This window comes from Rana temporaria, chromosome 2, assembly GCF_905171775.1.
Source record: "Rana temporaria chromosome 2, aRanTem1.1, whole genome shotgun sequence".
In the NCBI taxonomy this organism is placed as follows: domain Eukaryota; kingdom Metazoa; phylum Chordata; class Amphibia; order Anura; family Ranidae; genus Rana; species Rana temporaria.
Window position 1 is genome coordinate 147215042 of NC_053490.1, and position 18670 is coordinate 147233711.

The 18670-nt window shown below is 42.2% G+C and overlaps 1 protein-coding gene across 4 annotated transcripts in view; it reads left to right on the forward strand.

Annotated features, from left to right (window-relative positions):
* The window catches only part of ENOX1 (ecto-NOX disulfide-thiol exchanger 1), a 641692-nt gene that overhangs the window by 485389 nt on the left and 137633 nt on the right, over positions 1–18670 (forward strand). For 3 of the 4 annotated variants that reach the window (XM_040341292.1, XM_040341293.1, XM_040341291.1), the window contains exons 8-9: positions 6104–6310; positions 16999–17232. In XM_040341292.1, coding sequence (XP_040197226.1) covers positions 6104–6310; positions 16999–17232 — 441 coding nt within the window. The remainder of the gene's footprint in view (positions 1–6103; positions 6311–16998; positions 17233–18670) is intronic. The other variant, XM_040341294.1, reaches the window with a different exon arrangement.

Genomic DNA, 18670 nt, shown 5'->3' on the forward strand with positions numbered 1-18670 from the left:
TGGGCTCTCGTTGCATTCTTTACAGCCGTAGCCTTATGTATAAAAATGCCCCTCAAAAATGCTTTATAAGTGTCCCAGACAACAACTACATCCAGGTGGCGAGAATGATCCTACCATCGGTAATAATTAGTGACAGTCAAAATGCATTTAGCTTCCATGGTACTCGCGGCAGTGAAGTGGTAGGTTTGGCATTTAGGAAGACAAGGGCAGGTGAGTGATCTGATATTCCCTGTACACCGTACTGTGTATCCTCTATGAGGGGAACTACTGATGAAGTACAGAGACATACAGTAAGTCAATTCTTGAAAGAGACAAGTGTGTTTTAGAAAAATCATGAAAACTGTTTTTGTTGAGCATTATGAGTACGCCATGGATTCACCCACCCCAAAGTACAAAGTTCAATAGTGCTGTACCGCAGCCACTACGCCCAACAGCCGAAGGGAGGTGTTTATCTAACATTGAGATGGCAATTAAGGTCACCAGTTAAGATCAGGGGGACATCTGGGCTGCCGATGTGTCCGATGTGAGCTTTTGAACGGAAATTCCGACCGTGTGTATGCTCCATCGGATATTTTGCCAAAAAAAAGGTGAGAGCTGGCTCTCAAATTTTCAGACGGAAAAAAATCGTCTGTAGCAATTCCGATGCGCAAAATTCCGACGCATGCTCAGAAACAATTCGACGCATGCTCGGAAGCATTGAACTTAATTTTCTCGGCTCGTCGTAGTGTTGTACGTCACCGCGTTCTTGACGGTCGAAAGTTCCGAGAACTTTTGTGTGACCGTGTGTATGCAAGCCAAGCCTGAGCGGAATTCAGTCGGAAAAACCATCCAACGGACGGAAAATTTGATCGTGTGTATGCGGCATTAGAATGGCTCATGTGAAAGGCGGTGGAACATACATAGCAGCAATTATACACATGACATGGCAACCTTCAGTGTCTATCAATTTGTCAAATAGTTGGAAGTCAAAGACCTGTGCATCAGAACACTCAACCCCCTAGAACAGAAGGTGTGAGTGGAGTGCCCAACCTACCCAAGAGAAATTCACAGAAGCTAAGGGACTAAGCAAGTCTCTTGCAGGGCACATATAAAAATGCAAGGTATTTTTTTAAAGGGAAGCAAAGATCATAGTGCGTTTTAAGTGGGCTTTGAATGCCTCTAATGTTCCACGAAAGAATGGGGACTGTAGACATCATTATCAGTCAAGTTTATAGAGAAACGTGCCATGATCACAAACTTAGCCCGAATATCCCAGGCAGATCTCTGCCTAGCTACACATAATGGATGCAAGGGCACACCTGTATGGACAAGGCCTTCTTTTTGGCCAAATGCCCTGAGTATTGGCACAGTTTGTGTCACCGGCCAAGCTGTTTGGACCAGGGACCTCCTCAACTGTATTGTCAGACTTCTGTAAAAAATGCAAGTTATCAGTTAGGCCCCTTTCATACTATGGCGACTTCAAAGTCGCATGATTTTGACGTGATTCCAGGGAATACCTGTGTAACTTGCATCGAAGTAGTACAGGGACAACTTGAAGTCGCACAGATATGGTACTCATTGGAAATCATGGGGTATGACTTGTAATGTGATTTTGCAGTCCCAAGTCACACAAGTGTGAAAGGGGCCTAAGAAAATAAAAGATAAAACTGATAGGATATTTTGGCATATTGGTCTGACTGGCATGTGGGAAGAAACAGGTAGAACAGTTTAACAAAAATAAGTGGTATTGCCAGCAGGGGGTCACTGCTCATAACCCAATTTGTAATCCACTGGAAACTTGTGAAAGTAATCAAATGTCCTAGTAGGTAACAATTAACTCTTGAAGAAATAAAGTAGGAGCAAAACCCATCGCTCTCCAAACGTGTAGGGTATCTGTGTCTCCAAGCTGAATATGTAGGACCTCAAAAGAAGAACAAGAAAGGAGTGACACTCTGATTCTCTTGCACTAGACCCACAGAACCAGTTTCCCTGCTTGCCGGAAAAGGTGTTCCTTGGCATCCATCCATCTTGAGGCCTCCGCCACATTTTTAAAAAAGTGAGCTTGATCCCTGACCGACACAGAGTTTGGCAGGAAATAGCATAGCATACATTGCATGCAAGTACTGTAGTAATTTTTTCTAACATCTGTAAACTGGGCCCTGCACCTCTGAACCTCTGCAGAGTAATCTAGGTAGAAGAAGCTCCATTATGCATGACATTCTTTCTCTCTGGCTAGGCGTAGAATGATTAAGTAATCTGGCAAGGAAGGTGTGCAGTCGGTGCCCAGATGGCATGGGTCTAGGAGGCACTCTGTGTGCCCGCTCGACTGAATATAAAGTAAAGGCCTCTTTCCCAAACAACCTCCAATAGCCACTGTTCAATGAATTATGTGGGATCTCTCTCAAGGAGCCCCTCAATTCAGAAATTATTTTGTCTTAAACGATTTTCAATGTCCTCGTTCTTTAGCTCGTAAGCCTTTGCAAGTCGCATGGTTGATTGTGCATCCCTGATCAGCGGGGTCAATTTACTCTCAACATCACTAACGTGGCTTTTGTTGACTGCTGTGGTATTAGGATCAGGACTTGTCTTAGGCCCAACTCCTCATTCAACCCACCCCCCCCAAAGTTCTTTTTTCAGGGTATCTATGGAGGCCGTGCATTTATGAACAGCCCTGAGAATATGAGCCAAAGTTGGTTGATCAGCCTCATCATCCTCCACATCTTCTTATGTTTAAGTAAGCTGAGGTGTAGTGGCTACTGAGGGGCCCTGTGTGAATGGCTCTCCTGCATCCTTATTATGAAAGATGGCAGGGGTTGCTTCTAAGTCTGTTTCTGAAGCTCGCCCTGTCCCCCCAGTTAGCTTCTGGGCATAATATAGCATATCTTATGGGGCTCTTTCCCATTGGTTTTGGAAAGCTTACTCACATCCTTCAGCTTCTCCTCACCACGAGCTTGCTGAGACTGGGATGCTGCAGTGCCATGTTGGAGGTTCGGCTTTTCTCCTTCCTCCTGCTGCTTGCGGGTCAAAATTGCCACTGGACCGAGTAGCTAGGGAAGCCAGGAGGATCAGGGATAATTCCAGCAGGACCTGGCATTGATTCTGATCCAAATTTAAACTGGGAGCAGGATCTATACGGGATCAAGTGCGGGAGCTTCGTGAGACATGTCTGCTCACATACCACTCTTGGCCACAACCCCAATGAGATCTTGAGAAATCTGAGGGTCCCAGATGCAAGCGTGCATTCTTGAGATACTTTGAGTCCTGAGGCTTCCCAAGATCCCACTGAAAGTCTGAATGACTTCACCAGTGCCTAGGTGGAAGAGCTGTGGTGTCTGTTAATTTACTTTTAACTGTTATTAATGTTTTTTTTTCAAGTTTTAGTTAGCAATTTTATGTGGCGTGAAGTTCAGAAAACCCTCTCTAGCTTCTTTCTTTTAATGAGTTGAGGTCAAGAGGTGTTTGTGACTCCTCCTGTTTGCATAGTCTGAGTTCACCCTTTTTATGAAGACCCACTGACCTACTTGGGTACCCAAAAACCTTTGGATCATACCTGTCCATCTAAATTCCAATATATCATGTAGTAGGAACTGTTTTTGAACAGTTATTTTTTTATGTGTAGTCTCATTGTTATAAAAACTTGCAGTTATTGAATCTGGTTTCACAAGTTCATGTTTAACAACATCAGTTTATCATTTTTATATTTGTTCTGTAAAACGAATACAGATTTCTCAAGTAACTGTCTTTCCCAAACAACTAGACTTATGGATATTTAATTTTGCCCATTTTACAAACAGCAAAACAAATGGAAACCAAACAAGCGTTAGTACCTTAGAGACCTTGCATAGGATTGAAGACTTTTTATTTTGTTTGTGGGAGATACTTGCAATTTTTTTTATGTAATCCTGTCACAGCATCACAACGAAACTCAACTTTACAAACTGCCTCAAAATATTTAAAAGCTCTCTCAATTAAATGTATATAATAGAGGATGCTTTCAGCTTTATTAGAGGCAAGTACATACCATGCATGATGTTAAGGTTACCGCATTCCTCTGTTCTGGCATTTTACTGTTTTATCTGGAACAAGAAAATGGTGATAACCAGCAGAGTTTTTCATCATAATGTCAGCTCTTTCTATTTTCTATTTCTTTTGTGTTTGTGTTTCTCCCACCCAATCCCTTTTGATGTTTTTCAGTGTTGTTGAACAGAAATAAAATAATACTTGTTTTCCATGTTTGTTTACATGGCAGATATATTTACAGATAATGGTAAAGGATTGATCTTCATCCAAAGTCTTTATTACAGATTATGAATGCTCAGTCTTGATTTATTATAAAATGTTTCAAGCTGTTCCTAACTAGGAAAATGAATGTCCTGCAGACTAAACGTGCACAGCAATAAAACAAATACCACCCAGAATAAATGCAAAAAAAAAATTGTATTGCTCTATCTATACAGACTTGTATGAACATGGAAATTCTAACAGAAATTGTATTTGAATAATTTAGAAAAACAATAACCCTTTTTGTGAAAATATGGTGTCCTGTTGACCATAGTGGTCAGAAAGTATGGAAAAGTCTAAAAGTTTGTTCCGGTATGTGGCCTGTAGTGCTCCTAAGTTTTTCACATCTTTGTACATCCGAATCGGGTATAAAACACCATGGTGCTGTACACATTTTTTTTTTTACATGGAAGCAATGCTGATGTGACCCAGGGTCACAGTCATGTAATTTTTAATGGCTATTGGATACTGGGCTGTATATTTTAAACTTACAGCGAGCAGTGAGCTACGCTAATTTAAAGCTGAAATTTGGATGGAAGTATGATCAATTAAACTTTGGCACACTTGTCCTATGACACCATCAATCCTCTTCCACCGGTGGTGGGCAATCCTGAATGCTGCAGAGAATGGCGTCACAAAATGATATAGCACTGTTTTTTGCAGCAATTTCCAGTGAACTTAGGACAGTGTGAGGATAGTTCCTAGAACGCCGGGGGTCGCTGACTCTGCATCAGGACCATTCAGAGAACATCTTACATTTTTTTAGTCCATACAGGTCCATACAGAGAGGAGAATACGATAACATCCTGATCTCCACCTCATTCACTCAGAGAACTCCTTGTATTCATTAAAAAAAATGCAAAACATTCTCTGAATAGGGGGGAGGGGGGTGGTTCTGACTGAGCGACCCCCTGTTTTCAGTATATAGAAGGCAAGTCTCCCGAGCAGCACCTGGTAGATGCCAGACCTGACTGTATGTGGCACAGGCTACTAGAGTGATTTCCTTCACCCCTAGTGGCCCCCTGGATGTGAGATATAAAGACTTAGGCCCCATACACACGGGAGGATTTATCCGCGGATACGGTGAGTCTATACAGACCAGCGGATCCATCCGTTGGGATGGATTCCAGCAGATGGATTTGTTTGGCATGTCAGCAAATATTCGATCTGCTGGAATCCATCCCAGGGGAGAAATATCAGCGGAAACAGATCCGCTGGTGTGTACACACCATAGGATCTATCCGCTGAAACCCATTTGCTGGGATTTTTCAGCGGATGGATTCTATCGTGTGTACGGGGCCTTAGATGTGACCAAGCTGAACTAACGAAAAAAAAAAAAAAGATAATTCCTGGAATTCAGCTTAAATATGTAACTAGCTGGGTTACTAATATCTTCCTACCTTCTGTTTAGTGATATGATCACCAACATTATTATTATTTTCTTAAGCCTGTAGCACTTTCTGTATATGATTTTTTTGTGAACAAATCATACTTTTTATGATGTTTGAATATGCAAAATGTGTGCTTACATGTGTTGTAGTGCTATAACTGTAAAGGTTCAGGGTTATTTTAAAAGCAACTCTGTGTGCTTCATTATAGCATTTTTTTAAATGTTGTATACAAACATAAAATGGATTACCTGTTGGTGATCTATAGAGAGTATTCACATATAGAAATGGTGTGTGCATTCTCTACCCTAATAAAAAGAAAACTTACCACGTACAATATTTTGTCTGAGAGTCTCTCATTTTAAAGTGCTTGAATATAATGTTCACATTTTAATAGGTTACATTTGTATGACAGGGAAAATATTTAGTGTTTAATATTTCCAATTTGTCCATAGATTTGCCTCCTCCATCTACAAGAGAGAGGCCTCCTGGCTGTAAAACTGTATTTGTTGGCGGATTACCTGAAAACGCTACAGAGGAGATAATTCAAGAGGTCTTTGAGCAATGTGGGGACATTACAGCAATTCGCAAAAGCAAAAAGAATTTCTGTCACATTCGATTTGCAGAAGAGTTCATGGTTGATAAAGCCATTTACCTATCTGGTACAGTAAATTCTAATTTTAGCCGTTTCCCATTAGCTGTCATTTCTTTTTGCATTGTACGCTCATTCTGCCCTTTAACGACCTTGTTTTGTTTTATCCATAGTTGTGGCACCATGCTATCATCATACAAAAATTCCCTGTTGTATCATCCATCACACTTTCCATTCAGAATATATATTTAAATTATTGTTAATTTACAGGTTTTGATGATCAGATTGTACAAACCCAAACTGATGTTTGTGTTATTTTCATGCTTTCAAACAGATAGCTAAATAACCTACTGTTGGTATCATTCTTAATATTAAGATAAAAGTTTTGTCCAGATCAGCTTATATGCAATACATCTTAAACTCCTTAAATTCCCTAACCGTACATGTACTTAACACAATCAAACTGAATTGGCCACAAATAAATAGAAATGGCCTGTCAAATAGTTTTACAACCAAATCAATGGTCTGTTTATTCAGCATCTAACACCCAGTGGGTACTTTAACCACTTCCATACAGGGCACGTATACACCTTCCCGCCCAAGCCAATTTTCAGCTTTCAGCACTGTTGCACTTTGAATGGCAATTGCGCGGTCATGCTACACTGTACCCAAACAAAATTGGCGTCCTTTTTTTCCCACAAATAGAGCTTTCTTTTGGTGGTATTTGATCACCTCTGCGATTTTTTTTTTTTGCGCAACAACTAAAAAAAGACTGAAAATTTTGAAAAAAAATACGTTTTTATTTTTTTCTGTTAATTTTTTTGTAAATAAGTAAGTTTTCTCTTTCAATTACGGGCACTGATATGGCGGCACTGATGGGTACCGATGAGATGGCACTGATGGACATCGATGAGGTAGTACTGACGGGCACAGATGAGGTGGCACTGATTGGCGGCGCTTGTATGCGGCACTGATGGGCACACATGGGCGGCACTGATGGGCACTCATGGGCGGCACTGATGGGCACTCATGGGCGGCACTGATGGGCACTCATAGGCGGCACAGATGGGCACTCATGGGCGGCACTTATGGGTGGCACTGATGGCTACTTATGGGTGGCACAGATGGGCACTGATAGGTGGGCACTGGGCATGGATGGGCACTGTGGGGTGGCACTGATGGACACTGTAGGGTGGCACTGATGGACAATGTGGGGTGGCACTGATGGACACTGGGGCGGCACTGATTTAGCTATGTTGCCAGTCAGTGCCCATTTGTGGGCACTGATTGGCATCTTTTTTTTTTTTATGCTTTTTTTTTTTTTTTTACAGACTTTTTTTTTTTTATCTGCCCTTCCCTGGTGGTCCAGGGTGGGCTTCCCTGGTGGTCCATGTGGCGATCCGAGGGGGGGGCTGCGCTGATAAACAATCAGCGCGAACCCCCCCCCTGTCAGGAGAGCCGCTGATCGGCTCTCCTATACTCGCGTCTGTCAGACGCGAGTGAGGAAGAGCCATCAACGGCTCTTCCTGTTTACATCGTGAACAGCCGTGATTCGACACGGCTGATCACGTGGTAAAGAGTCTCCGTGAGAGACTCTTTACCGAGATCGGTGTTGCGGGGTGTCAGACTGACACCCCGCAACAACGATCGCCGCGATGCGCGCCCCCGGGGGCACGCAGCGGCTCAGAATCCTGAGGACGTCATATGATGTCCAGTCAGGATTCTACAACCACTTTGCCGCCGTCAATATGTCATTGGCGGGCGGCAAGTGGTTAAAAACCTATCCAATATTTTTTCTGAATCAAATCATCTTTTTATTTCTTTTATATACTAACAACAAAAACAACATACAACCCAGCCTGTATTGAGAGGGAAAAAAATAATAAATAAAAACTAAACAAAGAAAAAAAACACAACCCCCACCCCCTCAGTCCCCATGCTCTTACTTCCCCTACCCCCATCTCTCCCTCATCCAACTTCTCCTTTCTCGTCATACCTCCAAAAGTATCAAACCACCTTCTCCATATTTTTTTCATATTTCCCTAAACAGCCTCTATGTAGAAAAAGTATACTTTTCCTTAATTAAAGTTTCCCTTGTATTCTCCATTCTGCTACAGTAGGTGGGTGTGGTGATATTTTTTTTTATTAAATATTTGTTCTACTGTATATCAGCTTATCCTGATATCCTTTTTTTTTGTTCTAAAACAATTTTTTTTTACTGTGTGATTTGCTAGACAAATTAATGCTCAGTGAATAGACTAAAATTCTGACCTAGGTTTTTTTTTTTTTTTTTTTTTTTTATGAATTTTATTTTATAAGTGTGCTTTTTTGTTAAGACAGGTTATTACGGATGAAATATTTTTGGTCAATTAATTTACAAGATTTAGAGACTGTTCTACAAAATGATAAAGCAGACGACAGGCATACAGTTTAATAATTAAAGGAAAAGGTTATCCTGCTGTCTGAGTCACCAGATATGTGGGTGACAACAAAGTCCCTGAATGGCTGCTGAGTGTTTTTTCTCACCATTGAAGCATCAGAAACTTGAATGAACAGAAAATTGGTACTTGTATGTTGAAGATTAGTATAAGAAAAATGTCAAGTAAAATATTATCAGCCACCAGAAATAGTAGAACAGTTTCCACTATGCTTTTTTTTTTTTTTTTTTCCCTAACACTTACAATTCCGACTAGGTGAATAATCCTGTTATGTTGTGTTTTTCATTAGCTAGAGTTTACCATTTATATCAGGGGTATACCCTAATCCCCTTGTGTGGCACTGATTTGCCTTTTAGACCCCAGATATTTCACCAAAGCCCCCCAAAAATTGTAATAAAAAAATATATATAATTGTGTACAGTGGCGTCACTAGGGTTGGTGTCACCCGGTGTGGTAAAACATGGTGTCACACCCCCTCGGCAGGACAGGCAGTAGGGCACCGAGCAGGCTAGCGCATCAAGCACTTCTCACGCCACCCCCAAAAAAGCCCCCCCCCACCAAGACTGCCGCAGTGCTAATTGATAGCGTCACCCAGGACATTCTTCTCAGAGAAAAGGTGCAGGAGCTCAACCACGCTCCACACCTTTCCCCAAGTAGGAGGGCGGGGGTTGAGCGTGCCACAGCAACTGGGTGTGGGGGGGTCATTAAATGCCATGAGGGTGCTACATACAGAGTGCAGATTTGAGGTGGGTGCAGCCCTTTAGGTGGGTGCAGAGTTCAAGTCGGTGCAGGGTGCAGAGTGCAGGTAGGTACAGGGTGCAGAGTTCAGGTGGGTGCAGTTAGGTACAGGGTGCAGAGTTTGGGGAGGTGCAGGTAGGTACAGGGTGCAGAGTGCAGGTAGGTACAGTGTGCAGAGTGCAGGTGGGTGCAGAGTGCAGGTGGGGGCAGGTAGGTAAAGGGTGCAGAGTGCACGTGGGTGCAGGGTTAAGTTAGGTACAGGGTGCAGATTGCAGGTAGGTACAGGGTGCAGAGTTCAGGTGGGGGCAGTTAGGTACAGGGTGCAGAGTTCGGGGAGGTGCAGGGTGCAGGTAGGTACAGAGTGCAGGTAGGTGCAGAGTGCAGGTGGGGGCAGGTAGGTACATGGTGCAGGTAGGTACAGGGTGCAGGGTTCAGTTAGGTACAAGGTGCAGAGTGCAGGGAAGTACAGGGTGCAGAGTGCAGGTGGGTGCAGGTAGGTGCAGGGTTCAGTTAGGTACAGGGTGCAGAGTGCAGGGAGGTACAGGGTACAGTTAGGTACAGGGAGCAGGTAGGTACAGGGTGCAGGTAGGCACCCCCTTGCAAGTTTAATGTCCCTCCCTCCTGTACTGTACTCGCATCTGTTCCGAATCTGCGCACCGGTCGGCAGCTAGAGTCTGGAGAGGAGAGGAGAGGAGGGCAGCTAATCTATAGCTGTGTCTAGCAGACCACCTTGCACCCCCCCTTCCTTATCATATCATACAGGTCAGGGCGCCAGACACTGAGACTGAGTCCTCCCCTCCGCTCCACACACACACACCTCATCTTGTGCTCAGGCCAGGGGTGGAGACCCCCCACACCTGTTCTGAATCTGGGCGCTGCCAGCTGGAGTCTGGAGAGGAGGGCAGCGACCATCACAGTGTGCAGCCTTGCCACCCAGGCAGAGAAAGTTGTGTGAGTGTAGTGATGTCACATCACAGTGCAGTGTGAGATGTGACAGGCTGAGGCTCGCTGGCTCTGTAGGGTAGGGAGGAGGAAGAAGAAGGAGCCGGAGGACACACACCAGGTATGGCCGTGGAGCTGGAGGTATTGTTCCAGCCCAGCAGGCTGCAGGGTGAAGTTGATGAATGAACAAAGGGGTCAGCTGTAAAAAAAAAAAAAATCCTCACCGTCGGGAGGGTGTCGCCCCTCCAGCGGGTTTCACTCGGGTGCGAACCGCACCCCCCTAGCAACGGCTCTGATTGTGTAGAATAATAAAAATAAAAACTACTAACACCATCCACTGCCCTACTGACACCAATCTCTGCTCTACTGACACCGTCCACTGCTCTGACACCATCTGTATACTGTATATACACGTGCGTATGAGCTTTGGGGTGCACACCCTAATGCAATAGGCTGTGCACACCTATGTCAGGGGTATTGAATTTAAATTCACAAACGTGAGTGCCACACCACATGGTGTCACAGTACCATGCAGCTCAGTACGATGCAGTTAGAAAAAAAATGGTCAGGGACTTATTTTTCTGTGTTTCTGCTTTAAAGGCAGCCCACTGAAATAAATGGACCACCTACACACAAATGCAATATGCAATGATGTGAACCTAGCCTCAGATCCTTCACATCTCCATCCTTTTATTACATCAGTGTCCTCCGTCCCCCTGTACATCATCTCCCCCTTTACATTAGTCCTCAGCCCCCCCACATTCTTGTCCTCGTCCCCCCCTTTATATTACTTCTCTACTTGAAATTGCTGTTCCCAGCCCCCTTCATATCACCCCCTTCACATTCCTGGTCTCACCCAATTTATAGTACCCCTCCTTCACATTGCAGTCCCCCATTTACATCACCCCCCGCTTCCTCAGTCATTCATGAAAGTAACAGAGCCCTCTTCCTGTCCTACCTTACAAAGGGGCGGAGGGTGGTGGGGGGCACAGCAGCTGACAACGGGAGCTGCCCCAGTTAACTGATTCGTTAGAATGCAGGGCGATCCTAGCAACCAATGAAGAAAGTTAATGAGAAATATGCAAAAAATGAAAAAAATCTATAAGCTATTATTTGAAAATGGTTAATTAGGGGGAAAAAATTCAAATGAAACGGTATCAGCCCTGGTGATTGATAATGATCATAAAGATCTTGGAATCATATATTGTTAGATTGCTTTGGCTGTTCAAAAATCTAAGATTTATTTGCTCACCTCAAACTTTTTCATGCTGCGGCTCCCCTTGCCTGTAGTGGATGGTGCCATTTCAGCCTCTATTTAGATCTGCAGTTGCCATAGCGCTGCACATGTGATTAGCAATGACACCAGCCTTTTACAGGCTAACATAAGTCTACTGCTTACTGTTGGGTAACATTCACACTGGCGATTAAGTTTGATGCAAATTGTAGCGGCAGTTCCTCATGCAGTTCTCAATGGCTTGGTGTGGCTGCAGGCTCTATTCACTGAAGGTAGTCAGTGGCTTTGCAGAGACCCACTAATAGATGTGTCCTCCAGTGACCTGTCATTATAGTGAATGAGAATGGCTGCTGCACCTAGCTGCTAAGAACTACAGAAGGAGTCAGAAGATTCCCTGCCGCTACAATTTGCACTGGCCTTAATCACCAGTGTGAATGCTGTCTTACAATTATCACAGAGTCTTGCCTTCAATGTAGTAAGCAAATTGTAAATGAAACACTGTAGAAAACAGCACTGGTATGTTTAAGGATTTAATACCATTTATTGAACATTTCTAACTTGAGCTTCCCTTTGGGAACATGTTCAATCAGTGGGTGTAGTTCATTTTAAAAATGACTATTAATAAAAGTTCTACAAGCTTGTATCTCCTTTATAAGGGCAGATTAGGAGGGACACCAGAATAGGTCAGTGTAGACCCAGCTATAGGTTGACATCACTTTTTGGCCCTCTACCTTCAAAATGTCTTTGTGATTTCCCGAAATGTTGAGAGGTATAGTTCTCTCCCATGATTGTAATAAGAATTTGTTGTTCAAGAGCTATTTCAGTCAATCCAAACAGCAAATAGCTGCTGCTATTATCCAAAGAACTCTCCAACGATGTTAAAGTAAAAAAAAATGTCATTCAATTTGCCTTAATCAGTGTTTTATTTAGTTACTTCAGACAGAATCCATGGAGCACATCACGGACCCTTTGGGCACGTACCTTCGATTGCCTTTGTCTTTTAACTCACCCTCTTCATATCCTGTATAAAATGTATTGTCATCTTTGAATATCAGACTTTGTGTATGTGAGGAACAACAAGATAGTGCACGTTTTTTGGAATGTTTTTTTTATTTATTACAAGTGTTTTTAGATCACAACATTACAAACAAAAGTCAGAGGGGTGGGTGGACTGCTCTCTAAATCGCTGCCTGCATGAAATGCTGAAGCACAGAACTGAGTGATGTGAGGCTTTTTGCATCTTAAGGTTGCCTAAACCTTTAAAGTGTTTGTAAAGGTTCATTTATTTTTAATTACGAACATGTCATACCTGCTCTGTGCAATGGTTTTGCACAGAGCAGCCCCGATCCTCCTTTTCTCAGGGCCACTGCGGTACTCCTGGCCCCTCTTTCTGCCGTGTGCCCCCATAACAGGCTGCTAGCTATGGGTGCACTTGTGCATGCTCGCTCCCAAGCCGAGTTTGGCCCTGCCTCCACTCTCTCCTCACTGACTGTAACCGACAGCCGCAGGAGCCAATGAAGAAGCAGAGACTCTGGAGAACTGCGCTCGTGCACATCACTGGATCAGGATTTGGTAAATATTGGGGGGGGGGGTGTTGAGGGGAGAGCTGCACATAGAATGCATGAAGGAACAAAAACCTTCAACCTTTAGAACCACAACTATAGCATGTCAACCCTTAGTATTATAGTGACCCATTTCTGTATTTATTTTGTTAATGTTGTTTCCTTAGACATAATTGTGGCCAGAATGTAACCATACAATAAAAGGGTGTAATCTCACCCTCACAGAAAAAGGGTGTCTCTTTGTGTCCCCCGTCTCACACGCACTGATTACCCTGCATGTTAGTTACAAAAGATATCACATATTGCCTCTGAAGCCTCCACAGGTTACATGTGATGGATACAATTATTTAATTAGCACATAGAAATACCAACTAGCTTCTGGAGACCCAGAACTATGTGGTTGTCATGGAAACTGCAGAAATGCAATTAGCATCATGTCATGAAGTTTGACTATTTTTGTAAATCTTATTGGGCTTGTTTGTGTTATCAAACCATGTCCAGTCTCATCTGATCCACTTATCAAGCTAAAGCATACCACACTTCTAGCAATGCCAGCTGTCACACGAATTGGAAAGCCTAGAGGCTTTGACAGTTGATTGAGCAACGACCGTCTTGACAGATTTAAGGTTTGTTCCAGAATGGTGTGTATTTTTTTAAAGTAACACATCGTACCGACAAACATGTTCTGCCTTTTCTTTCTCTTGGGTCATGTTCCCACTGAACACTTTAATTCCCCATGGGGTCATACAGATGTTTCTTTTCTCCAAGAGGAAATGTATAGTTTTTCCAGCTTAACATTTGTGTATGCTGTATTAATAAACAGTATAAAAGCGATAGCTCTGATTACTGTAAAGTAGCATTTCTCTTACGCTTTTTTTTTAAATTTGTTATACAAATAAAGCATCCAACGGAGCAGTACAATACAAAACATTGGTGACATCTCACAAAAGACAAACATAGGTAGCATCCACCGGAATATAATGTACATGTAGTGCCAGACAGAGAAAAAAAACACGAATGGGTAATTGAAACCTGTCATTTAAAGTCAAGGAGGAAATTGAGTACTGTCCGTGATACTTTTTTTATTTGCACTAACATAATTATCCATGGACGAGCTTTCGGGTTGTGTCCCCTTCTTCAAGGTCCAAGCAGTACTGATTCACAAAATTTTTAGCAGAAGGTGAAATGTTAAAACAAAAACAAAAAACTCTGAGGGAAAAAACCCTCAAAATGCAACGGTATCAGCGATATTTTTTTGTTTTGTTTTGTTTTAACATTTCACCTTCTGCTAAAACTTTTGTAAATCAGTACTGTTTGGATCTTTAAGAAGGCCACACACCCCGAAAGCTCGTCCATGAATAATTATATGTTAGTGCAAATAAAAAAAGTTATCGCGTACAGTACTCAATTTTCTCTATCACAATTGCACTAATACGGCTACAATTGCCTCAAGTAAAGTCAAGGAGGCAAACATAGAAAATATTGTGGGACTCCCGCCACAGTACTCGCTCGGTCAGATACACTAATTTTGTAGAAATGAATAAGAGGGAAGCAAGGGATGCATACAAGGCACCAGAAAGATGGGTATAAGGTGGAAAAGGGTAGGAAGAAGGGGGAGAGGGAATGAGAAAGAGAGGGAAAAAAGGGGGGTAGGGGAGAGGTGAGGAAGCTATGCTGGTGTGCGTGTGTGAAGGTCAGGAAGACGTCAATTCCCAGAACAGTTTTCCAGCAGGACCTTGCCCTCATCAGAATAGATAAACATGTTCCAATATGACCATGTTTTTGTGCATTACTCTCGCCTGTTTTGGGCAGCAAGTACTAAATCCTCCAGTGCATTGATGCTCCTGACTTTGTTCAGTCACATCACAATGCAAGGGGATTGGGATGTTTCCAATGTAATAGAAATCAAAGGATTGGGATGTTTCCAATGTAATAGAAATCAAACTTTGGTGGCATTAGGCATGTGACGAAGGACTGAATTTATTTATAGGTCTTAAGAGGGATTTGTGAGAAATGGAGCAGGAAAAAGGCAGGATCTTCCAGAATCGAAAGTCTGTGAACTTTTGAGTGATCTCCGTACTTCTCTTACATTTTCATCAAATATTTGCTTGCCATTAACTCCTTTATGATTTCCCTTCAATGAAACAAAAGATTGTGTTACATAAAGGTCAGATGGCCTAACTAAGAGCATAGGTGGCTGCTGGCAATGTGTATTATAAGTACACACAACATAAAATGTATAGAAACGGTCCATTGTAAGGAACAACTCAAATAATCAGTAGAAGTCAGGGATCACAATATTTTATGTGTGCGTTTTTGTTTCTTTGTAATTACCTAATTAGATACAGCAAAACAGGGGATGCAAAGTCTAATGCCGTGAACAAATGTTCGATGTGAGCTTTTGGTCGGAATTTCTGACCGTGTGTATGCTCCATCAGACATTTGCTGTCGGAATTTCCGACAACAAATGTTTGAGAGCTGGTTCTCAATATTTCCGACAACAAAAGTTATTGTCGGAAATTCTGATCATCTGTATGCAATTCCGACACACAAAAATCCTACTCATGCTCGCAATCAATTCAACGCATGCTCCGAATCATTGATCATTAGTTTTTCTCGGCTCGTCGTAGTGTTTTGTACGTGACTGCGTTTTTGACGTTCGGAATTTACGACAACATTTGTATGACCGTGTGTATGCAACACAAGTTTGAGCCAACATTTCGTCTGAAAACAATCCACGGTTTTATTGTTGGAATGTCGGATCGTGTGTACGCAGCATTACAATTCATTTTTTTTCAGAGAGCAGCCACAGCCTGAGTAGAAAAGACACATACTCTCTGCATGAGTCTCTCTGCAAAGCTCTGCATTTCTCTCTCTGCAAAGTTCTGACTTGAACCTGAGGTGGAGCTTTCTAATCATGAGGGAACATGAGATTTGCCAATTGTAGAGATATGGCTCTAACTTAGCAGACCACTGCTTCCTCATAGCATAGATATCAGGGGTACTACTCTACAGTATGCTGGCAGGAGACCGACTTTGTTCTCATGCTGTGGCTGCTTTTTTTTAATAAAAAAAACAGACTTTGCACATATTTTGTTTTGATGCATCCAGAATGTATGCAATATTTATTTTCCGGCTAATACCTAAATATTCTTATAACCAAGCTAAAAAACAATATGACTATTCTTGTTGAATAATATGTGGCAAATAGTAATTTAGGGAAAAACTGCCTCTCTGTCTCTGCTGTCTATACTGTAGGCATAAGCCTAGTGTGTCTAAATGTGTGTGTAAATCCAGGCCTAAATAAATATATAGTTTTTGCGATTAGGAAAGCACACTTTTTTCAGAAAGTTGATTATAGTTTTATAAAAGCTCTGATCTTAGTTGTAAGGCTGTTTTAGATCCAGTAGGGCCCCATAGAATTTTGTTATGGGGTCCTATTTTTTTGCTCCTCTGGGCAGTATCCTTACTAAATTGTGTTGGCTTTATCGCTAGCAAGAACCACACAGTGAGTCCTGTACATAAGAGGCATTTATAATATTAATACTACATATTTTAGGGAATATTAGTAATGATCTGCTTTTTCTGTTCTTCTTTCTAGTCTTTGAGTTTACATATTATATTTCCATAAAAGTAAAATGGAATGGGATGTCCAACTAACATGTGCCATGTTCTTGCTTTTTTATTAATCTGCACATTTCTGTAAAATATATCCTTATTAAAGCATAAAGGTTTTATTCTATTACAAGAGCATCAATAACACATATTCATTCTGAAATGTGACATAAAAATTAGCACTGTGATTGGATCTCTTTAGTAATAATTATGGTCTTCTTATTTGAAGGTTATCGAATGCGTTTAGGATCCAGCACAGATAAAAAGGACTCTGGTCGACTACATGTAGATTTTGCACAAGCAAGAGATGACTTTTATGAATGGGAATGTAAGCAGAGAATGTTTGCGAGAGAAGAACGTCATCGACGCATGATGGAAGTAGACAAGCTGCGCCCTCCCTCACCACCAGCAATTATGCATTATTCTGAACACGAGGCCACATTGCTTGCAGAGAAGCTGAAAGGTAAAACATAGTGTGCTGTAGGTGCAGTGACCTGTATTATCTTAGGAGGATTTTCTTCCTTATAGGAATTTGACAAAAACTAGCTACATAAAAACGGGGTTCAAACATTTTTATGACCAGAGACCTTAAATAGATTGCCCAGTATGTCCTCATATTCCCTTTGATCACAAAAACACAAGCAATCTACAAGTAATAAGATGTTGTTGCTGTTTTTGTGTTACCAAAACCATGAAATGAAGGTACAGTTACTGACAATATTACTTGCGTCTCATCTAAAACATAAAGTTCATTTGTCACTTTGATTTTAGGTTCAATGGGGTAGATTCACGAACGATTTACGCCGGCGTATCCATAGATACGCCGCGTAAATTCAAAGCTACGCCGGCGTATCTATTTTCTGTATTCAGAAAGCTAGATACGCCGACATTAGCCTAAGATACGACTGGCATAAGTCTCTTATGCCATCGTATCTTAGGGTGCATTCTCACGCTGGCCGCTAGGTGGCGCTTCCGTAGTTGTCAGCGTAGAGTATGCAAATTACATACTTACGCCGATTCACAAACATACGTGCGCCCGGCGGTAGTTTTTTACGTCGTTTGCGTAAGTCGTTTTCGTCGTAACGTTGCTCCTGCTATTAGGAGGCGCAGACAATGTTAAGTATGGACGTCGTTCCCGCGTCGCAATTTGAAAATTTTACGTTGTTTGCGTAAGTCATCTGTGAATGGCGATGGACGCCATTTACGTTCACGTCGAAACCAATGACGTCCTTGCGACATCATTTACCGCAATGCACGTCGGGACATTTTAGGGACGGCGCATGCGCAGTACGTTCGGCGCGGGAACGTGCCTAATTTAAATGATCCACGCCCCCTACAGGATCATTTGAATTACGCGCGCTTACGCTGGCCCCTTTTACGCTACGCCGCCGCAACTTACGGAGCAAGTGCTTTCTGAATACAGCACTTTCTCCTGTAAGTTGCGTAGCGTAAATACACTACGCTGCGCTGCCGTAACTTTAGGCGGAGATACCTGAATCTACCCCAATAACTTTAATCATTTGATTTCCATACCCCCAATAGGTTTAGATACCTCCGGCTAAAAAAAACTCTCATGCATTGCAGATCACAACATTTTTGAAAAACATAGTACAGTAGTACATCTTTATTATTGCACAGTTATTGGCATTCATACCTAATCATTATCAGCCAAAAATTGTTCAGATTCTATGATATTAATGTCTACAGTTTGAAGGCTGGCAGGTTAGGAAGATTAAGTTCCTCTTCTCATCAGTCCTGTTGTAAACATTGAAGATATAAAGTTGTCACTCTTTATGAAGAAGGAAAGCCTGAAAAAGAGAATTACTGTACATGTGTACATGATTAAAATCCCCTCAGCCACCAATGTGTAAAACGTATAAACGATGTCACTATTTACAGTG